Below are 23,992 nucleotides of genomic sequence, written 5' to 3' on the forward strand. Positions count from 1 at the left end.
TCTGAAAGAGTACTTCACCCATGCTCACTCCCCCGCCCTACCTCATTAACCCCTTAATCTAACTACACATCTTTTTGGACACTAAGGGGCAATTTAGCATAACCAATCCACCTAACCTGCACATCTTTGGACTGTGGGAGTACACCGGAGCACCCGGAGGAAACCCACTCAGACACGGGGAGAACGTGCAAACTCCACACAGTCACCCAAGACCGGAATTGAACCTGGAACTCTGCAGTTGTGAGGCAGCAGTGCTAACCACTGTGCCACCGTGGGCCCTTTTTATTTAAAGAAAATTTGATTTTTCAAGTTTTCAGTATAGAACTGAATTTATATTGAACAGAAAGGTTATTTTCAGAACTTTTATTTCTCAGCTGCAAAGTATTGCAATACATTACGTGTTTGTATTTAATTATTTTTTTAAAATCCTCATCAACAATCTCTTCACATTCTATCTTTCGGAGCTATGTTGAATTCACAACAATCTTGAGGTTGTCGTTTAGACAAATGATCTAACTGGTTATAATTAAGCCTTATTGCATTCTATTTAAAGACACGGATAACTTATCCACATCTGACTGCAGCTCGTTCAGGGATAGTTTTAGGGATGCCAGTTCATCCTCAGCAGCCTCAGTCTCTGCCGGCTTGGAGAGGAGGCTGTCCACAGTCAAGCCTAAGGCTTCCAGGTCACTCTTTGCCTCGCCGATTGAAGACCGTAGCTCGTCCACGGAGGCTTCCACCGTTGAGAACTTCTCGTCCATCCCAGCCTGTAGCGCCTCTTCCATCGCCTTTAAGGCCGCCGCCGCGTCCCGGTGCTTCTCGCCCACCTCGCGCACGCTCTTTTGCAGCTGGGTGAAGCTGTCCTCGTGCTTGGACCGCGCCTCCTCCGCGTGCTGCCTGTGCCGCGCCTCCAGGCTCTGCAGTTCCTGCTGCAGCACCTCGAGCCGCCCGCCGCCGCCCGGGCTCGCCAGCTCACTCAGGTTGGCTTTCAGCGCCTGGATGTCCTCGCGGAGTGACGCCTGGGACTCGGCGGTGCCTCGCAGCGCACTCAGCACCGAGTCGAGCTTGTAGAACTCGAGCTTTTCCGACAAGTGGGTGGCGGCGGCGTTCAGATCGTTGACGTTCGCCTCTGCGGCGGCCAAGCGGGAGTCCAAGCTCTCCCTCAGCCTCTCCGCTGAGGCGTCGGTGCTCTCTGCGCGCAGCATGTTTCCCTGCTCGTCCAGGCGCGCCCTGGCCTCCTCCAAATCTTGGCGGCAATCGTGTACCTCCTTGGACACGGCGTTGAGAGACACTTCAGCCCGGGAGACCCGCTGCTCCAGTGCTGCCTGCGCACCGAGCTGCGAACGGAAGCTACTTTTCAGCTCCCCCCACTCGCCGCCCAAAGTTGCCATCTCTTGGTGCTTTGCCTGCACAGTCGCTGCCAGGGCGCCCATCCTTGACTTCACTTCCTCGACGTTGCTCTCACTCCTCTCCTGCGTCTCTGTGAAAGTGGCGATGTTGTCGTGGATTGATTGGGTCAATTCCCTCAACTTCTCCTCTACCGTTTTTTCGAGGGACGCCACATCTCTCTCCCTTGCATCCCTCACGTCCTGGATCCCCTCGGAGAGGTCACGGAGGATTTCGGTCTGCAGCTTTTGCAGGGTTTCGCCGATGTGGTGTGTCTTGCTTTCGCCCTTGCGGACTGCCGCGTTGGTTTCTTGCAACTGCTGCTGGGTGTCCAGCAGGACCGAGTCCAGCCTGCTCACCGAGGTCCTCGTAGATTCGACCTGCAACAAGAGATGGCAGAGGCTCCGTGTAAATCATCTGCTACTTACTGGAAATATAACACAACGGGAACACATGCTTCTGTCCTTTCCAATATCATAAATGCTTACTTAAGCCTCTTGTGCAAGTGATAGAATTGGAATGCTGCTGAATGGGCTGCTAATAATCAAACAGTAATTCAGAAATATTCATTGACTTAACCATTTAGTGCTCCCTGGTTAAAAAGTCACCACAGTAAAACTCAGTGCACCCATCACCTTCAATGAAAGACATTTAGTTTGTCCAATTAATATCAGAGAAAAGAAAACATACAGTAAACAACAAAACAGCTTAATTTCCATAGTCTGTTGTAATTTCTTGCTGGCTCCATGTTAATTCATGCCTAATACTTTCCCTGTCAGAATGTTATAGGAGAAACATCAAATTGCTACAGTTCCTCAACAGTATTTGTTTTGAAATCTTTCTTCATTCTGTCGTGGGATGTTGCCGTTTGTTGGAAGACTAGCATTTGTTGCCCTTTCCTCTAACTAAAAAAAACAACCGCTGTAAAGATCAAGAGGAAGGCTCAAGGGCAGGTAGAAATAGAAAGAAGTTGAACCGTGACGTCACAGCCTGCAGGTAAGGGATTGGCTGGTGACTGGTAAGTAGTTTTTCTTTTATTTTCCCTCTGGTGTTATCGTGCGGGGCGCAGAGGTTGCTGAGTGAGTGCTTGCTGAGAAGGGGAGTGAATAACAGGTAAGCTCTTCTTTTTTTATCTAGAGGGGATGGCAGGGAAGGTAGTGCAATGTTCCTCCTGCAGAATGTTTGAGGTGAGGGATGCCATCAGTGTTCCTGCTGATTTCATCTGTGGGAAGTGCACCAATCTCGAGCTCTTCAGAAACCGCATTAAGAACTGGAGCTGGATGAACTTCGGATCATTCGGGAGGCAGAGGTGGTCATAGATAGAAGCTTCAGGGATGTAGTTACTCCGAAGAATAAAGATAGATGGGTGACGGTGAGAGAGGCTGGAAGGAAGCAGTCAGTACAGGGAACCCCTGTGGTCGTTCCCCTGAGTAACAAGTATACCACTTTGGATACTGTTCGGGGGGATGATGTACCAGGGGTAAGCCATGGGGTACAGGTCTCTGGAACAGAGTCTGTCCCTGTTGCTCAGAAGGGAAGGGGGAGAGGAGTAGAGCATTAGTCATTGGAGACTCCATAGTTAGGGGGATAGATAGGACATTCTGTGGGAACGAGAGAGACTCATATTGCCTCCCAGGTGCCAGGCTGTGTGATGTCTCGGATTGTGTTTATGGGATCCTTAAGGGGGAGGGGGAGCAGCCCCAAGTCGTGGTCCACATAGGTACCGACGACATAGGTCGGAAAAGGGATAGGGATATAAGGCAGGAATTCAGGGAGCTAGGGTGGAAATTTAGATCTAGGACAAACAGAGTTATTATCTCTGGGTTGTTACCCGTGCCATGTGATAGCGAGACGAGGAATAGGGAGAGCGAGGAGTTGAACACGTGGCTACAGGGATGGTGCAGGAGGGAGGGTTTCAGATTTCTGGATAATTGGGGCTCATTCTGGAGTCGGTGGGACCTCTACAAACGGGATGGTCTACACCTGGACCAGAGGGGTGTAGACCCTGCAATATCCTGGGGGGGGAAATTTGCTAATGCTCTTCGGGAGGGTTTAAACTAGTTCAGCAGGGGCTTGGAAACCTGAATTGTAGCTCCAGTATACAGGAGGTTGAGAGTAGTGAGGTCATGAGTAAGGTTTCAAAGTTGCAGGAGTGTACCGGCAGGCAGGAAGGTGGTTTAAAGTGTATCTTCTTCAATGCCAGGAGCATCCGGAATAAGGTGGGTGAACTTGCGGCATGGGTTGGTACCTGGGACTTCGATGTTGTGGCCATATCGGAGACATGGATAGAGCAGGGACAGGAATGGTTGTTGCAGGTGCCGGAGTTTAGATATTTCAGTAAGCTCAGGGAAGGTGGTAAAAGAGGGGGAGGGGTGGTATTATTAGTCAATGACAGTATTACGGCAGCAGAAAGGACGTTTGATGAGGACTCGTCTACTGAGGTAGTATGGGCTGAGGTTAGAAACCGGAAAGGAGAGGTCACCCTGTTAGGGGTTTTCTATAGGCCTCCGAAACGTTCCAGAGATGTGGAGGAAAGGATTGCAAAGATGATGCTGGATAGGAGCGAAAGCAACAGGGTAGTTGTTATGGGGGACTTCAACTTTCCAAATATTGACTGGAAACGCTATAGTTCGAGTACTTTAGATGGGTCCGTTTTTGTCCAATGTGTGCAGGAGGGTTTCCTGACACAGTATGTAGATAGGCCAACGAGAGGCGAGGCCATATTGGATTTGGTACTGGGTAATGAACCAGGACAGGTGTTAGATTTGGAGGTAGGTGAGTACTTTGGTGATAGTGACCATAATTCGATTACGTTTACTTTAGTGATGGAAAGGGATAGGTACATACTGCAGGGCAAGAGTTATATCTGGGGGAAAGGCAATTATGATGCGATGAGGCATGACTTAGAATGCATCGGATGGAGAGGAAAACTGCAGGGGATGGGCACAATGGAAATGAGGAGCTTGTTCAAGGAACAGCTACTGCGTGTCCTTAATAAGTATTTACCTGTGAGGCAGGGAGGAAGTGGTCGAGCAAGGGAACCGTGGTTTACTAAAGCAGTCGAAACACTTGTCAAGAGGAAGAAGGAGGCTTATGTAAAGATGAGACATGAAGGTTCAGTTAGGGCGCTCGAGAGTTACAAGTTAGCTAGGAAGGACCTAAAGAGAGAACTAAGAAGAGCCAGGAGGGGACATGAGAAGTCTTTGGCAGGTAGGATCAAGGACAACCCTAAAGCTTTCTATAGATATGTCAGGAATAAACAAATGACTAGGGTAAGAGTAGGGCCAGTCAAGGACAGTAGTGGGAAGTTGTGCTTGGAGTCCGAGGAGATAGGAGAGGTGCTAAATTAATATTTTTCATCAGTATTCACACAGGAAAAAGACAATGTTGTCGAGGAGAATACTGAGATTCAGGCTACTAGACTAGAAGGGCTTGAGGTTCATAAGGAGGAGGTGTTAGCAATTCTGGAAAGTGTGAAAATAGATAAGCCCTGGGACGGATGGGATTTATCCTAGGATTCTCTGGGAAGCTAGGGAGGAGATTGCTGAGCCTTTGGCTTTGATCTTTAAGTCATCTTTGTCTACAGAAATAGTGCCAGAAGACTGGAGGATAGCAAATGTTGTCCCCTTGTTCAAGAAGGGGAGTAGAGTCAACCCCGGTAACTATAGACCAGTGAGCCTTACTTCTGTTGTGGGCAAAATCTTGGAAAGGTTTATAAGAGATAGGATGTATAATCATGTGGAAAGGAATAATTTGATTAGACATAGTCAACACGGTTTTGTGAAGGGTAGGTCGTGCCTCACAAACCTTATTGAGTTCTTTGAGAAGGTGATCAAACAGGTGGATGAGGGTAAAGCAGTTGATGTGGTGTATTTGATGTGGATTTCAGTGAAGCGTTTGATAAGGTTCGCCACGGTAGGCTACTGCAGAAAATACGGAAGCATGGGATTCAGGGTGATTTAGCAGTTTGGATCAGAAATTGGCTAGCTGGAAGAAGACAAAGGGTGGTGGTTGATGGGAAATGTTCAGACTGGAGTCCAGTTACTAGTGGTGTACCACAAGGATCTGTTTTGGGGCCAGCTGTTTGTCATTTTTATAAATGACCTGGAGGAGGGCGTAGAAGGATGGGTGAGTAAATTTGCAGATGACACTAAAGTCGGTGGAGTTGTGGACAGTGCGGAAGGATGTTACCAGTTACAGAGGGACGTAGATAAGCTGCAGCGCTGGGCTGAGAGGTGGCAAATGGGGTTTAATGCAGAAAAGTGTGAGGTGATTCATTTTGGAAGGAATAACAGGAAGACAGAGTACTGGGCTGATGGTAAGATTCTTGGCAGTGTGGATGAGCAGGGAGATCTCGGTGTCCATGTACATAGATCCCTGAAAGTTGCCACCCAGGTTGAGACGGTTGTTAAGAAGGCGTACGGTGTGTTGGCTTTTATTGGTAGAGGGATTGAGTTTCGGAGCCATGAGGTCATGCTGCAGCTGTACAAAACTCTGGTGCGGCCGCATTTGGAGTATTGCATGCAATTCTGGTCGCCGCATTATAGGAAGGATGTGGAAGCATTGGAAAGGGTGCAGAGGAGATTTACCAAAATGTTGCCTGGTATGGAGGGAAGATCTTATGAGGAAAGGCTGAGGGACTTGAGGCTGTTTTCGTTCGAGAGAAGAAGGTTAAGAGGTGACTTAATTGAGGCATACAAGATGGTCAGAGGATTGGATAGGGTGGACAGTGAGAGCCTTTTTCCTCGGATGGTGATGTCTAGCACGAGGGGACATAGCTTTAAATTGAGGGGAGATAGATATAAGACAAGATGTCAGAGGTAGTTTCTTTACTCAGAGAGTAGTGCAATGCCCTGCCTGCAACAGTAGTTGACGCGCCAACACCAAGGGCATTCAAATGGTCATTGGATAGACATATGGATGATAAGGGAATAGTGTAGATGGGCTTTAGAGTGGTTTCACAGGTCGGCGCAACATCGAGGGCCGAAGGGCCTGTACTGCGCTGTAATATTCTATGTTCTATTTGTCTTTAAATTGAGTTGCTTACTCTGTAATTTCAAAGAGCAGTTAAGGATTAACCACATTGCTCTGGGTCTCTAGGCACATGTTGACGAGACCAGGTAAGGACAGCAGATATCCTTGTCTGTAGGATCTTGAAATATGTTTATATTAAAGCTGCGTGAGACAGATTGTGCTTGACAAGGGTGTCAAAAGTTGTGGGGATAGGCAGGAAAGTGGAGTTAAGGCATAACAGATCAACCATGATCTTATAGACTGACAGAGCAGGCTTGAGGAGCTGAATGGCCTACTCCTGCTCTTATTTCTTATTTGCTGATGTTCTTATCAAACTGGAAACTTTTAAGGATCACCTTAAGTTCAAACATATTCACTGAACGAACTAACATGGGCTATGTGGGACAAATAATTCATAAGCATGGCATTTGACAGTCATACTGTAGCTTCTTTAAAATGGAAACAGAGTTCTCAGACTGGTCAAGCTTCAGCAACCAGTACCACCCTTTATCCCCTCATATTTGCAGGTGCAGACATGTTTACCTGGCCAAGTCCACTGGCTTGACCGGCTCAAGTTCAGCAGACTGACTAATGGAGACTGTACCACCTGCTCGAAAGATGCCTGAAGTTAATTTGCATGATTAGGCTAACACTGCCAGAGACAGTATTGGACATGTGCACCCGATTACATCCCACACTAACCACAAATCCCCCCGTCTCAAATCCTGCCACCCAAGTTCTCTGCATGTGTTGTCTTCTAAGCATCTTGTATTGCTGATTCATGGGGAGGCTTCTATATTACCAGACAGGATCACCCTCGATGCTACCACCCAATGCAGCATCAACACCACTTCAGAGCCAGCCAACAGGGATTTTGAGGGTTGCTTCCACAGACTTGGATTCTGCCTTCCCATTTATTGTGTCAGGCATTACGCTCCCCAATTCTTTGCAAAGTTTGAACTATTAACATTATATTAAATGTCCTTATATTAATATCATGTAATGGGGAAAAATCGTCATTCTGACCATTAACACTTTGAACACCTCTGCTGGTAAAAACATTTTATTTAGCTCTCTGGTACCAGTACACAAAAGGACACGTACAAACAAACAACAAATTGGAATAACTACTTGAGTTGACTGTGTTTCTCAGTGCTGACTTCCACTTTAGAGCTTGTACCATGTCACAACATTGGCATGCTGCCATCAAATATACAATCCAATGCTGCAAAGTTTAGCTGGTATCAGAGCAGGTGAGACAACAATAACAACATTTATATAGTGCCCTTAACATAGAAGAACATCTTGAGGCACCTTAACATCTTTGAGAGATGATGTTGCACTTTTGTCAATTTGCAGCAAAGGCAGCATTTTGTCTTTATTCAGGGATGTGGGCGTCACTGGCTAGGCCAGCACTTATTGCTCTTGAGAAGATGGTGGTGAGCTACCTTCATGAACCACTATGTGATACAGGTATACCCACAGTGCTGTTCGGGAGGGAGTTCCAGAATTTTGGCCTAGCGATAGTGAAGGAACAGCAATATATTTCCAAGTCAGGATGGCGAGTGACTTGGAGGAGAACTTCCAGGTGGTGGTGTTCCATGTATCTGCTGATTTTGCCCTTCTAGATGATAGTGGTAATGGGTTTGGATGTTGTCCATGAAGTCTTAGTGAGCTCCTGCAGTGCATCTTGTAGATGGTACACACTGCTTCCACTGTTCGTTGGTGGTCAAGTTAGTGAATATTTGTGGATGAGGTATCATAAGTGGGCTGCTTTGTCCTGGATGGTGTCAAACTTCTTGAGTGCTGTTGGAGCTGCACTCATCCAGACAAGGGGAGAATATTTCATTACACCCCTAACTTGTGCCTTGTAGATTGTGGATAGACTCTGGGGAGTCAGGAAGTGAGTTACTTGCTGCAGGGTTCTGAGCCTCTTACCAGGCTTTGGGGCCACAGTATTTAAATGGCTAGTCCAGTTCACTTTCTGATCAATGGTAATCCTGATGAACACTGCAAATCCTAGCTTTCGGCCACTTTTCCAAAATCACAGAACTTTGTTTTCCTGCCATTCACAGAGTGCTTGGTACCCCATCAGTCCTTGTCAATTTGACCACAGTTCGAAGCTAAGAAAGAAGAGCACATGTATGTTGCAGTTCTGACATAATGACCAATGCAAACAGCTGGTGCATGATGGTGTCTTCTTCTGTCGCACCATGCACTAATTCAGAGGGCCATTAGGCTGTGGACTTCTCTTCCACAGAGACCAGAGGAGGCTGGGTCATTGAATTTATTAAAGGCCGAGTTTAATAGATTTTTGACCAACAACGGAGTCACCTGGTTATGGGGGCCAGATAGGAAAGTGGAGTGAGACCACAATCAAATCAGTATGAACTGATTGAATGGTGGAGCAGACTTGAGGGGCCGAATGGCCTACCTCTGGTCCTAATTCTTAGGCTCTTGTGCACTGATGTATTCCACTATAATAATAATCTTGATCATTGTCACAAGTAGGCTTACATTTACACTGCAATGAAGTTACTGTGAAAATCCCCTCGTCGCCACACTCCGGTGCCTGTTTGGGTACACAATGGGGAAATTCAGAATGTCCAATTCACCTAACAGCACGTCTTTTGGGACTTGTGGGAAGAAACCAGAGCAGCCGGAAGAAACCCACACAGACACAGAGAGAACATGCAGGCTCCACACAGACAGTGACCGAAGCGGGAATTGAACCCGGGACCCTGGCGCTGTGAAGCAATTGTGCTAACCACTGTGCTACCATATCGCCATACTGGTACATGTAATGTAATAATGGTGTAGTATTTTATGTGAAAGATAACTATTTCAAATCCTAGAAAATCAAATGCAGTACCTAGATTCTTTGGTGCTTAATGTATATTTCAGCTAACCATTTTTGCCTGCTGTTCCCGCTTATGTTGGTTCTAAGGTCTGCAGACAATGATTCAACACTCTCAGACCCAAATTGCCCATTGAGTTACTGATGACCGTAACTTATTCACCTGATTCGGCATCAAGATGGTGTTATTGATAGACATTGTTGTACTCATCTCCCCTTTGGCTTTCAATAAATTGAGTTAGCTATTTTACAGTTGTGCAATAAAACTTTGTATTCCTTAACGAACATGTAAATATGTTCTAATACCTATTAATTTTTTTTTTTACTTGTTACTTTATTTTCCAGGATTATGCATTGGGTCAAAGCATATTTAAAGAAATAATAGCCTAATCTTTCAGAAAGTAATGTGGTAAAGCATATCTAAGTAAAATAATTAACTGTAGCATTACAAATGCATAAGTGAATGTTTGATTATTTAGTTTCAATCCTGAGAAAAAGTACCTGCCATCTTTGGAAGGATCATCATTGAAGGTTACTCCAAATGATGGCAATCTTATTGCAGTTTGTTAGATGGATGTACCTTTAAGAAATGGGTGTTTATCCGGAGTGTCAACAGGCATTTGAAGGCTAAAGGCTGTGTTAACCAATGCTCCTGTGTTGGAGAATTACAAGGGGCTCTGTGATCAGATTGAACTAAAGTATATGACCTTAAAGACAAATGCCGAGGCGTAGAGAAATGGATGGATCGTGCAGAGATCTTCTTGTCCAAAGAGACAGTCAATAAAGAGGGATTCCAGGTGGAGGAAGGACTAAAATGGACTATGTTATTATAAATGTTTGCGTGTTTTGTTTTGTTAAAAAGAAAAGTATTTTACTGTCAGTATTTCTTAAAGGAAAGTGAAAAGGGGAAAAATGAAACTATCTTGAAGCTTGATGGTTTATTTTTTTTCTTGGGGGGGAGATGTCAGGTGGATGTACCTTTATGAAAAAGGTATTTATCAAATAGCTGTAGTGATGTCAGTGTGTGGGTGGAGCTGGGTTCCGCTGTGCTTTTTACTTTTTTGTGCTGAAAGCTCGTTTTGGCTCTGTTTAGTTTCGCTTTCAGTTGGAGAGCTGCAAGTGAACCAAGCAGATGTGTGTATTGATCTTTCTCTCTACAAGCTAAAGAATGTCTTCAGCTCATTGATGATTTCAAAGTAATACCTGTTTCTGTAGAGAATTTAAACCTGCTGTCTTTGTTAAAAAGTGTTTTGGGCTTATGGATGTTGTTAGCAAAGTTACTAAGGGTTACCTATAGAATGTTGTATTGGGAAAGTATCAGTGTTTGTAGTTGATAAGATGTTTACTGTGTGTTTATAAAGTGTTAACTGAATTCATAGAATAAACATGTTTTGTTTTTAAAATGCTTCAGATCTCTGTTGCATCACACCTGTAAAGTGGGCCCTTGTGCTCCCCATAACCAAAATCTATTAAAAGTTGTGGGTCAGGTGAACTCCATGGTATACTTTGGAGTTTTCTAAACCCTGGTCCATGATAAATTGGAGGCTTGTGGGCTAACGTTCTATCTTTCGTGATTGGGTTGGCTTAGTGAACGTAAAGACAGTGAGGAGTGAGCATATTTGTGTTTGCTTTTCAGGTATGGTATACCAGTTTAAGTAGGGAGTGTGTTGTGGACAATGGCTCTTTCAGAGGCTCAGAAGTTTTTTGGGGTGGAGAAGGTCACAATCAGTACCTTACGAACAGAGACTAAAAAAAGGCTTTTAGATTTGGCGAAAACATTGCAATTAACGTTACCTGACAGCACACGAAAAGAAGAGATACTTACGGCGCTAGCTGAGCATTTAAAATTGCCTGAGATACAGTCTGACTCATTAGAAATGGAAAAAAATCAGTTACAGATTAAACAACTTGAACATGAGAAAGAATTAAAGCAGCTTGAATACGAAATGAGGGAAAAAGAAAGAATAGCCCTAGCAGAACAACAAGAAAGAGAAAGGGAGGTACAGATCAGGGAAAAAGAAAAAGAGAGAGGAAAGGGAAAAACACAGATTTTGAACTTCAGAAAATGGCCATGAAACATGACAGTCGGTTAAAATTGGCGGATGTAAAGGGAAATGTACAGTTGGAGGATAGTGATGAGGATAAAGAAAAAGAGCGTCATAGTCGAAGACTTGGTGGGGATCTATGTCCAAGCATTGCCAAGGTTTGATGAGAAGGAAGTAGAAACCTTTTTCATTTCATTTGAGAAGGTAGCTAAACAAATGACATGACCACAGGATATGTGGGTATTACTGATTCAAACAAAGCTGGTAGGTAGGGCGAGTGAAGTGTTTGCATCACTATCAGAAGAGATATCTGGGACGTATGAGGAGGTGAAAAAATCCATCTTAGGTGCATATGAACTAGTGCCTGAAGCCTACAGACAAAGGTTTAGAAATTTAAGGAAAGAACCTCGTCAAACATACATGGATTTTGAAAGGATCAGACTAATTTTGACAGGTGGATAAGGGCTTTGAAAATAGACCAAACCTATGAACCGCTCAGAGAAATGATACTTTTGCAGGAGTTTAAAAATTCAATTCCTGATGTCGTGAGAATGCATGTGGAAGAGCAGAGGGTTAAAACTGTGAGCTTAGCAGCAGAAATGGCAGATTAGTTCATAAATCAAAGTTTGGTTTCCGATATCAGTTTCAGCCTGTGAGGGATAGAAACTAGGGACATGAGAGATACTCAAGTGGTAGAGGTAAAGGAGTTCTGATGGGGGATAATAAGGAGAGTGTACCTCAGATTAAAAAAGAAATCCAGGAGGGTGGAAAAGAAATAAAAAGTTTCATATGTTTTCACTGAAATAAACTAGGCCATGTGAAGTCACAGTGTTGGTGGTTGAAGAAAAGCACTGGGAAGACTGATGTGGTAAAACAGGATAAGACAGTGGGGTTTGATTAAAAGGTAAAGGAAAGCCCAAGTGAAGCGAAGGAGGTGCAAAATATTGTACAGCCTGATCATGAGGTGATTGATAAGAAGGTGCCAGATCTCTTTAAATAATTTACTTGGGTGGGTAAAGTTTACTATGTGTACAAGAAGGTGTAGGTAAAGAAATCACAATTTTAAGAGATACAGGAGCGAGTCAATCTTTGATGGTAAGAGATGAGGAGTTATGTAGTTTGGGAAGAATATTGCCAGAAAAGGTGGTAATATGTGGAATTCAGGGTGAGAAGCGTAGAGTTCCATTATATAAGATGTGGAGATGCCGGCGTTGGACTGGGGTGAGCACAGTAAGAAGTCTTACAACACCAGGTTAAAGTCGAACAGGTTTGTTTCAAACACTGCCCTGACTTGAGACAATTCACACCTCTTTAACCTGGGGTTACCCCTACTTCTGGATCTGTAAAGACTTAATCACCTGCAAATGCTCGCATTCTAAGCATTGTCTTGCATCTTTGAATTTGTCTATATATATGTTTCTGGAACATACCTCTTCATTCATCTGAGGAAAGAGCAGTGCTCCGAAAGCTAGTGTTTGAAACAAACCTGTTGGACTTTAACCTGGTGTTGTAAGACTTCTTACCATTATATAAGGTAAGGTTGGAAAGTCCAGTGAAGAATGGTGAAGTGGTGGTAGGAATAATAGAGAAACTATCATGTCCATGAATACAGTTTATCTTGGGTAATGATATAGCTGGATCACAGGTGGGAGTGATGTCTACAGTGGTTGATAAGCCAGTGGAAAATCAGACAACTGAAGTGTTGAAGGACAAGTATCGTGGGGGTTTTCCGGATTGTGTAGTAACAAGGTTGCAAAGTGACAGGTTAAAACAAGAAGATAAATCAAAGAGTGAAGATAAAGTTGAAGTGCAATTATCAGAAACGATTTTTGATCAGGTGGTTGGAAAAGAACAGGTAGAGGATGAGGCGGATATTTTTAGTTCAGGAAAATTGGCGGAGTTACAACAGAAAGATATAGAAATAAAACGGATGTATCAGAAAGCATACATGGAAGAGGAATCTGAGTGTATACCAGAATGTTATTACCATAAAAATGATGTATTTAAAAAAAATAAATTTAAAGTATCCAATTTATTTTTTTCAATTAATGGGCAATTCAGCATGTTCAATCCACCTACCTTGCACATCTTTGGGTTGTGGGTGTGAAACCCACAAAAACATAGGGAGAATGTGCAAACTCCACACGGACAGTGACCCAGAGCCGGGATCGAATGTGGGATCTCAGCGCCGTGAGACTGCAGTGCTACCACTGCACCACCATGCTGCCCGTAAAAATGATGTCTTGATGAGAAAATGGAGACCTTTACATATGCAGGCCGATGAAAAGTTGGCAGAGGTTCATCAAGTGGTATTGCCAGTAGGGTATAAAAAGGAGATGTTGCGAGTAGCACATGAGGTACCAGTGGGAAGTCATTTGGGAGTAAGGAAAACTCAAGCTAAAATCCAAAATCATTTTTATTGGCCTGGACTACATAAAGATGTTAAATTTTGTCAATCATGTCACACATGTGAAGTGATAGGGAAACCTCAAGCAATGATAAAACCAGCACCCTTAATACCCATTCCAGCATTTGAGGAACCTTTTACAAGGGTCCTAATTGATTGCGTAGGACCGCTTCCTGAAACAAAAAGTGGGAATCAGTATCTTTTGACTATAATGGATGTGTCTACTAGGCTTCCAGAGGCCATTCCAGTATGCAATATTACAGGTAGAAAGATTGTGGAGGAGTTACTTAAATTCTTTACTAGATATGGACTACCCACAGAAATACAATCTGATCAAGGATCAAATTTTACCTCAAGGTTATTCAAAGAAGTTATGGATAGCTTAGAAATAAAACAATTTAAATCAACTGCGTACCATCCAGAATCGCAGGGAGCATTTAAAGGTGGCATCAGATATTAAATACAATGTTGAGGGCTTATTGTCAAGATTATCCAGAGGATCGGGTTAAAGAAATTCCATTCGTACTGTTTGCAATTAGGGGTGGACCTAATGAGTCAACCAAATTCAGTCCTTTTGAACTAGTTTTGGTCATGAGGTAAGAGGACCACTTAAATTGATTAAGGAAAAAGTGGTGAGTGAGCAGTCGGAACTTACATTACTGGATTACGTGTCAAATTTTAGGGAACGATTAAATAGAGCGGGGGAATTGGCTAGACAACATTTAAAGGTTGCACAACATGTGATGAAACGGGTAGGGGACAAGAAAGCAAAAGTTTGTAGTTTTGCCACTGGAGATAAAGTTTTAGTATTGTTACCAGTGGTAGGTGAACCTTTAAAAGCAAAGTTTTGTGGAACTTATCAGATTGAAAGGAAATTAAGTGAGGTGAATTATGTGGTAAGAACGCCAGATCGAAGGAAAACTCACTGAGTGTGTCATGTGAGTATGCTTAAAAGGTACTTTGAAAGGGAAGGAGAGCAAAAGGAGGAGGTTTTAATGATTCTAACTCAAAGTGAAGAACTGAATCGAGATGACTTTGAATTTGACATCCCTCAAATTAAATTGGAAAACGAGGATATTCTTAAAATTGGGATACATTGTTGACTTATCTTCCAGAAGAAAAACAAACTGACCTGAAAGAGTTATTGATATCACATGGGCAAGTTTGTGGAGATAAGTTGAGAAGTACTGAAATGACTATACATGATGTAGATGTGGGAAATGTTGTTCCAATTAAACAACATCCATATAGAATTAACCCTTTAAAATTGGCACAGGTTAACAAGGAAATTGAAAGTATGGTTAAAAATGGCATAATTGAAGTGGGTTGCAGCCAATGGAGCTCACCCATAGTGATGGTACTAAAACCAGACGGTACCCAACGGTTGTGTGTGGACTATAGAAAGGTTAATGCAGTTACAAGAACGGACTCTTATCCTATTCCATGCTTGGAGGATTGCATTGAGAAAGTGGGACAATCAGTTTTTATTTCCAAACTGGATTTACTTAAAGGTTACTGGCAGGTACCTTTATCTGAAAGGGCGAAGGAGATTTCAGCTTTTGTGACTCCAGATGGTATATACCAATTCAAAGTTATGCCATTTGGCATGAAAAACGCTCCGGCCACATTTCAATGGTTAATGAACAAAGTCGTTTCAGGATTACCCAATTGTGCGGTATACATTGACGATCTGGTAATTTTTAACCAGTCATGCAAAGAACATTAGAAGCATCTGATGGAAATATTCGATCGACTTCAGGAGGCGGGGTTGTTAGTAAACCTAGCCAAAAGTGAATTTGGAAAAGCCCAAGTCATTTTCCTTGGCCATACAATTGGACAGGGCCGAATGGTCCCAAGGAATTTGAAAACAAAAGTTATTGAGGAGTTTCCAATACCCTTGACATGAAGGGAAATAATGCAATTTCTTGGCATGAGTGGATTTGACTGGAAATTTGTGCCAACGTTTTGCAGCATGGTTGCTCCACTGACGGACACGCTGACGAAATGTCGAAAATTTCAGTAGACAGTGGAGTGTCAACAGGCATTTGAAGGCCTAAAGGCTGTGTTAACCAATGCTCCTGTGTTGGAGAATTACAAGGGGCTCTGTGATCAGATTGAACTAAAGTATCTGACCTTAAAGACAAATGCCGAGGCGTAGAGAAATGGATGGATCGTGCGGAGATCTTCTTGTCCAAAGAGATTGTCAATAAAGAGGGATTCCAGTTGGAGGAAGAAGGAAACAATGTACTATGTTATAAATGTTTGCGTGTTTTGCTTTGTTAAGAAAAAGGTATTTTACTGTCGGTATTTCTTAAAGGAAAGTGAAAAGGGGAAAAATGAAACTACCTTGAAGTTGATGGTTTTTTTTTTCTTGGGCGGAAGTGTCAGGTGGATGTACCTTTAAGAAATGGGTGTTTATCAAATAGCTGCAGTGATGTCAGTGTGTGGGTGGAGCTGGATTCTGCTCTGCTTTTTACTTTTGTTTTGTGCTGAAAGCTGGCTTTGGCTCAGTGTTTAGTTTCACATTCAGTTGGAGAGCTGCATGTGAACCAAGCAGATGTGTGCATTGATCTTTCTCTCTACAAGCTAAAGAATGTCTCCAGCTCATTGATGATTTCAAAGTAATACCTGTTTCTGTAGAGAATTGAAGCCTGCTGTCTTTGTTAAAAAGTGTTTTGGGCTTATGGATGTTGTTAGCAAAGTTACTAAGGGTTACCTATAGAATATTGTATTTGGGAAAGTATCAGTGTTTTTAGTTGATAAGATGTTTACTGAGTGTTTATAAAGTGTTAACTGAATTCATAGAATAAACATTGTTTTGTTTTTAAAATACTTCAGATCTCTGTTGCATCACACCTGTAAAGTGGGTTCTTGTGCTCCCCATAACCAAAATCTATTAAAAGTTGTGGGTCAGGTGAACTCCATGATATATTTTGGAGTTTTCTAAACCCTGATCCACAACACAGTTACATGCCGTTTCTTTTAGCAGTTGCTCTGATGTGAAGCCTCAGTTAACAGGTCACCCATGCCTGCCAGAGGACGTTTTGTATTGAAACCACCTACCATGCTGGGATTTGAGCCTGGGACCCCAAACATTGCTCTTGGTTTGTGGTTTAACAAAGAACAATACAGCACAGGAACAGGCCCTCCGGCCCTCCAAGCCTGTACCAGTCATGATATTAACTTTGGCCAAAGCCCTCAACACTTGTTTGTACCGTATACCTCTATACCCATCCTATCCATGTATTTGTCAAGATGCCTTTTGTCTTCTAAACGACCCAATACCTCCACCTTTTCAAAGTCAACATGACCCAGACTGTCCCAAGAATTATCTTTCACAAAGTCCTTTTCATTGATGAACACTGATGCGAAGTACTCATTTAGTACCTCGCCCATTTCCTCTGGCTCATCACATAGATTCCCCCCACTGTCCTTAAGTGGTTCAATCCTTTCCCTGGCCACCCTCTTGCTTTTTACATATGAATAAAAAGCTTTGCGATTCACCTTAATCCTATTAGCCACGGACTTTTCATGACCCCTTCTAGTCCTCCTAATTTCCAGCATAAGTACCTTCCTACTTTTTTTATACTCCTCAAGGGTGTTGACTGTCCCCACGCTGCTAGACTGTACATAAACCTCCTTTTTCATTTTGACAATACCCCTCGTTATCCAAGGCTCGCTAAACTTCCCATACTTATCCTTTGTTCTCTCAGAAATGTGACTTTCCTGAATCCTAATCAACTATCGCTTGAAAGACTCCCACATGTCCGATGTTGATTTACCCTCCAACAGCCGTACCCAATCCAAATTCTTCAATTCCTGTCTAATGTTATTGTAATTTGCCTTTCCCCAGTTTAGCACCTTAACGCGAGGGTTACCATCATTCCTATCCAAAAGTACCCTAAAACCTACGGAGTTGGGGTCACTGCTCCCAAAATGTTCCCCTGCTGAAACCTCAATCACCTGTCCAGGCTCATTCCCCAATACCAGGTCCAGTACTGCCCCTTCCCTAGTTGGACTATCTACATATTGTATCAAGAAGCCTTCCTGGATACACCTTACAAACTCTACCCCATCCAAGTCCCTAGCAGTAAGTGAGTCACAGTCAATGTAGGGGAAATTAAAATCCCATACCACAACAACCCTGTTACTTTTACACCTGTCCAAAATCTCTCTACCTATCTGCTCCTCTATCTCTCGCTGGCGATTGGAGGGCCTGTAATAAATGGCCAACATTGTGATTGCCCCCTTTCTGTTCCTGCGCTCTACCCAGATTGCCTCATCACATGAGCCCTCCGAGGGATCCTCGCGCAGTACGGCTATAATATTCTCCTTAACCAGTAATGCTACTCCCCCACCCCTTTTACATCCCCCTCTATCTCTCGTGAAGCATCTATATCCTCCAACATTCAGCTGCCAATCCTGCCCTTCCTTTCACCACGTTTATGTGATAGCCACAACATCATAGTTTCAAGTACTAATAAATGCTCTAAGTTCATCTGCTTACCGGCTATACTTCTGGTGTTGAAACAAATACACTTCAAACCACTGCGTTTGAGCAAACAGGGTGATGTTGTTCTCTATTTCCCCTTCAGTTATTACACCTTCTAAGCTACCGCTCTGGTTCTCTCCCCTTGCCATACTAGTTTAAATCCTCCCGAGTGACTCTAGCAAACCTCCTCAGTTTAGTGACCTATATCACCAGGCCACAGGAAGAAACCTAAACCTTTGTGAACCTGACGTGATTTCAACATGCAACCTTTACAAACTGGAGTCTGAAGCGCTACTATTGAGCCACATGCCCACCTAAAAGCTCCCTTTACAGGGGCATATATTGGAGAATTAGCCATGAGGCACAGTGCAGTTGATTGACAACATCAATGAATTTCTGACCATTAACTCAATCACTTTGAATTGAAAGCACTGGCCCCTATGTCCAATATCCAATTTACACTCACATCTAGCAAAGAAATTGAACCAAGTTTGAAGTTTTACTTATTTAATATCTAGAGTCCATAACACAGGATTAAATTGATGAAAATTTGGAAAGGCATGGATCAATCAGGTATAGACAACAAAGGGTGCCTGACTAATTGAATTTTCCAAGGAAATCACTGTGTGCGGACAAAGGGATCTTGTAAATATTTTCAGAAGCTAAGATGCCATATATTATTGTTCATGGGATGTGGACACCATAGGCAAGGCCAGCATTTACTGAGAAGATTGGGTAATGAGGCACCACCAGTAACTGCTCAAGTTTGTATGATGTAGTTACACTCACACAACTGTTCGTGAGAGAGTTCCAAGGTTTGACCCAGTCACAATTACATAATGGTGAAATATTCCAAATCAGGATGGTGTAAGACCCAGAGAGGTATTTGCAGGTGGTGGTGTTTCTATACACAATGCTCTTGTTCTTCGAGGTGTTAGAGGCTGTGGGTTTGGAAGGTGCTGGTGAAGTGAGTTGCTGCGCATCTTGGAGATGTCACATGCTGATGCCACTGTACATTTATGCCAAAGGCAATGAATGTTTGATGTGATGGATGGGGTGGCAATCAAGTGGACAGCTTTGTCCTGGATGGTGTTGAGCTTCTTGAGTGTTGTTGGAGCTGCACTCATCCAGGCAATTGGAAAGTATTCCAACACATACTTGACTTGTGTCTTGTAAATGGTAGAAAGGTTTTGGGAGTTGGGAGGTGAGCTTCTCGCCCTAGAATTTCCCAACTCTGATGTATTCTTATAGCCATGGCATTTAAGTCATGTGTACAGTTAAATTTCTGGTCAATGATGGTACCCAGGATGTTGATTCAGTGATGGTAATACCATTGAATATCAAGTGCACATGGTTTATTACCTCTTGTCAGCAGTCGTCATTTACAGTGGTGCTTGTTTGGCACAAATGTTACTTGCTAAGTAACAGCTCAAACCTGAATATTGTCCATATCTTGCTGCATTCAAGAATGGATAGCTTCATTATCTGAGGAGTTGCAAATGGTAGAATTGGAACTGAAAACTGTGCAATCATCAGCAAATATCCCACTTCTGCCATTCTGAGGGGGGAGGGAGCGGCATGGGGAGAGGTGATTGATGAATCAACTGGATATAGGTGAGCTTGCAACATTGCCCTGATTAACTCCCATAGTAATATTCAGGAGGTGAGCTTCGCTCGTTGGGCCAGCATTTGTTGCCTATCTCTAATTGCCCTTGAGAAGGTGGTGGTGAGCTGCCTTCTTGAACCACTGCAGTTCCTATGGTGTAGGTACACCATTGTGCTGTTAGGGAGGGAATTCCAGGATTTTGGTCCAGCGACAGTGAAGCAATGTCAATATATTTCCAAGTCAGGAGTGACATGGAGGGAATCTTCCAGGTGGTGGTGTTCCCATTGGAGAGTAAATGTCTCTTCAGCACTATTGATGATACCTTCCTTCACTTTGATGATGATTGAGTCGACAAATGGGGTAGCAATTTTGTGGTTTGAATTTGTTCTGTCTTTGTGAACAGGATATACCATTTTATTGGGTAGATGCCAGTGTTGTTGCTGTACTGGAACTGATTGGCATGGGGCACAGCTAGATCTGGAGCACAGGCCTTCAGTGCAGTCAGGTGTTATCAGGGCCCATTGCCTTTGTTGGAACCACTGTGCTCAGTCATTTCTTGACATTGTGTGAAGTTAATTGAATTGGCTGAAAATTGATGTTGTGGACCTCGGGCGGAGTCCATGATGGATCATCCACTTGACACGTCTGACTGAAGATGGTTGGAAATGCTTTGGTCTTGTATTTTCAACTGATGTGCTGGGCTCCGCCATCAGTCAGGGTGGGGTTATTCATGGAGCCTCTTCCTTCCATTAGTTTTCTAATTGTCCACCATCATTCATGATGGGACTTCGCAGGACTACAGAGCTTTGATCTCATCCATTGATTGTGAGATTGTTCTGCTGTCTACATAGGGTTCTGCTCTTTAGCATGCAGCTAGTCCCGTGTTGTAGCTTCATCAAGTTGGCATCTCAATTTTAAGTATACCAGGTGCTGATCACGGCATGTTCTTCTACACTCCTCTGAACCAGGATTGGTCCCCTGGGTTAGTGATAATGGTAATATGAGGGACCGACTGGGCCATGAGTTCACAGTTTGTGGTTGATTGTAATTCTGCTGCTGCATGGTTACTTGCTTTTGAGCTGCTAGACCTGTTTTGAATTCGGCGGCATGGTGGCGCAGTGGTTGGCACTGCTGCCTCTCGTCGCTGTGGACCCGGGTTCAATCCAGGCCCTGGGTTACTGTCTGTGTGGAGTTTACACATTCTCCCCCATGTCTGCGTCGGTCTCACCCCCACAACCCCAAAGATGTGCAGGGTAGGTGGATTGGCCACGCTAAATTGCCCCTTAATTGGAATTTTCAAAGAATATCAGTTCTGAATCTATTCCAATTAGCACACTACTACACAACATGATAGAGGTTGCCCTGGGTGAATATGTGGTCAGTCCTAATACTGTCATGGATAGATGTGCCTGTGAGTGGCAGATTGATGAGGACAAGATCGAGTAGGTCTTTGTCCAGGCCTCTGGACCATTAGCCATGTAAGTACTGTGCTAAAAATGGAAGATAAATGATTTTAAAAGGAAACATAACTGCAAGAAAAAAGGTGACCATGGTTCAGAAGAGAGTAAATAGATACTTGTTTCTGTATTAGCGTGTTGTACTCATTCCTTTGCACTCCCGCTTTATGCATGAGTTGGCTGGAGGTGGATGAAACTGGAGAGACCAAATTGAGGACACAAAGGGTGGAACTGTGCAGAAATTACAAGAATCACATCTAGACTAAGTGGGGTTATTAAATAAACAATGCTTAATGCAGGGCAGTGAGAGACAGTCCATTCTGGCATGGTAGCACAGGGGTTAGTACTGTTGCTTCACAGTGCCAGGAACCCGGGTTCGATTGCTGGCTTGGGTCTGTGCACACCCTCGCCATGTTTGCATGGGTTTCCTCCGGGTGCTCCGGTTTCCTCCCACAGTCCAAAGATGTGCACGTTAGGTGTATTGGCTGTCGTGTTAATCACCCTGTGGTAACACGGACTGCAACTGGATGCAGTTGTACTTGAAAGTAGACTCCAGACTTTGATGTTAGTTCAATACGCTTTATTGAACCTGTTAAGCAGTGCACACAGTTCGCTGTGGGTTTGACACTCTACTAATCGAAGCATGCTTGCTATAACTAACTAGACCAGACTAGCTCTGAGCCATGTGTAGAAGGTGCTAACTGATATATACACCCTGACTGTCACTACAGTTGTCACCAGTGGAAAGAGGCAGAGTGTTGATGCCTAGTGTGTTTTATAGTGGGAGACCACCTTCTAGTGTTCTGCCTGGTGTTCTGTCCTGTGTGTTGATTGGCTGTACTGGGTGTCTGTCACTGCCTATCTATCTCATTACGTGCATGAGTGCAGATCATGACATTGGCCATGCTAAATTGCCCCATAGTGTCCCCAAACGTTAAGTGGGGTTGTTGGGTTACAGGATAGGGTGGAAGTGTGTGCTTAGGTAGGGTGCTCTTTCAGGGGCTGGTGAAGACACAATGGGCCGAATGGCCTCCTTCTGCACTGTAAACCTTATGATTCTATGATAACGGTGAATGTAGTCGTTCCTTAAATGGTAAGATTGTGAATAAACAGCCCGCAGGGAATGCAAGGTTATGTGGTGCATAGAGATGAATCTTTAAAGGCGAGAGTGCAAATAGATAAGCAAATCGGACCCGGGATGGTCTAACTTGTGTGTAAATGCCCACGTGTGTGCAACATTACCCGATTCATTCTGAAATCGATTCTTAAGGCGAGGATCCGCTTGCCTTGCTGTACTTCGACCACACATTGGGGGCCGGGGGATGGAGCAGAAAGATGCAAGAAAACATTCCAGCGCGGTTAAAACTTGAGCCACAAGGAGCCTCGATCTTACCTGTTGCAAAACGGTCCCCAATTTGGCTGCCAGCTCGTGGCCCCGGAGGGAAGTCTCCTCGCTCCTCCTGTGAAGATGGGTGAGCTGCTGCGAGAGGCTGTGGGCGTACCAGGCGAGGAGGACAGCCGCGGCGGCCAGAATGAAGAAGAGGAGGAATTGCAGCAGCACTCTGCCGGTGGCCGAGCCGGAACCTGCACCTCCTTTGCTGCCCTTCGTGCTCTTCTTGGCCACGTCATCCTGGCCCGTGTGAGAACCCCGCTCAGAATGGTTCTTATTTCTTTGTTTCAGGGAAGACATATTCTTCTGAGAAGGTGCAAATCTCCCAAATCAGATAAAACGAGTAAGTCTGTGTGTGTGAGAGAGAGAAGGGGGGGGGGGGGGGTGCTTGCTTATCAGTTAACAGTGTGGTTTATGTCCCTCTAACTCACTTTCTTGGGAAGCTCCACTCACAGGAGGATCATCAGTGAGTCCGGCCCGAGAAGTTGCTCCTTAAAGTTCGATTTCTTTTTCCCTCGGCGTCCCGGCCTCTCCGCAATGCTGGGAGCAGGGCTACAGTGATTTGCACAGGGGCCGCTCCTGCCACGTACTCTGGGAGGGGAACACGCTCATTTCGGATGTACAGCTGACTCCAGTTACATCATCCCATATCCCACGACCTGACTCTCATCTTTCTCACAAACGACTGCTTGACGTGCAGTTGACACAATTTCATACCCCTCCTCGGATGGCTCATGTGCAGCTATGTCAGATGGAACAGGCTGTTGGACCTCCTGGTTCGATTCATTATTCACTTTCATTCAGACACAATATGATTTGATCATGAGAGCCGTAATCTTGAGTTTTGAGGAATACCCCGGCATATTTGTCCACGTGTATCAACGCCCATTAAACTGGTGATTGTAAAGAGGAGTTGCAACTTTATTAATCCATGTAACCGAAAAATTGCAACTCTATTAATCCCCGTAACCGATATATTGCAACTCTATTAATCTCTGTAAACCGAGGAGTTGTAACTTTATTAATACTTGCAAACCGAGGAGTTGTAACTTTATTAATCCCTGTATCCGAGGAGTTGCAACTCTATTGATCCCTGTAAACCGAGGAGTTGTAACTCATTAATCCCTGTAACCGAGAAATTGCAACTCTATTAATCCCTGAAACCGATGAGTTGCCACTCTATCAATCGCTGTAACTGAGTAGTTGCAACTCTATTAATCCCTGTATCAAAGGAGTTGCAACTCTATTAATCCCTGAAACCGAGGAGTTGTAACTCCATTAATCCCTGTGTCCGAGGCGTTGTAACTCTGTTAATCCCTGTAACGGAGGAGTTTTAACT

At 44.0% G+C, this 23,992-nt stretch overlaps 1 protein-coding gene across 1 annotated transcript; it reads right to left on the minus strand.

The window, feature by feature from the left end:
• Positions 1 to 348: 348 nt before the first annotated feature.
• ckap4 (cytoskeleton associated protein 4) lies at positions 349 to 23,438 on the minus strand. Its single transcript, XM_072471538.1, has 2 exons — positions 22,657 to 23,438; positions 349 to 1,766 (listed from the first exon to the last, which is right to left on the minus strand). Exons 1-2 carry the CDS (start codon positions 22,951 to 22,953, stop codon positions 534 to 536), a joined length of 1,530 nt encoding a protein of 509 aa, XP_072327639.1. The 5' UTR covers positions 22,954 to 23,438; the 3' UTR covers positions 349 to 533.
• Positions 23,439 to 23,992: the final 554 nt, after the last annotated feature.

The sequence above is a fragment of the Scyliorhinus torazame genome, chromosome 13 (assembly GCF_047496885.1).
Source record: "Scyliorhinus torazame isolate Kashiwa2021f chromosome 13, sScyTor2.1, whole genome shotgun sequence".
Taxonomy (NCBI): Eukaryota; Metazoa; Chordata; class Chondrichthyes; order Carcharhiniformes; family Scyliorhinidae; genus Scyliorhinus; species Scyliorhinus torazame.

Excerpts from the sequence above, each read along its gene's own strand:
- ckap4 (XM_072471538.1), bottom strand. The coding sequence starts at position 22,953 with ATGTCTTCCCTGAAACAAAGAAATAAGAACCATTCTGAGCGGGGTTCT. Across the intron at positions 1,767-22,656 it reads TGGGGACCGTTTTGCAACAG|GTCGAATCTACGAGGACCTC; the intron begins GTAAGATCGAGG and ends CTCTTGTTGCAG.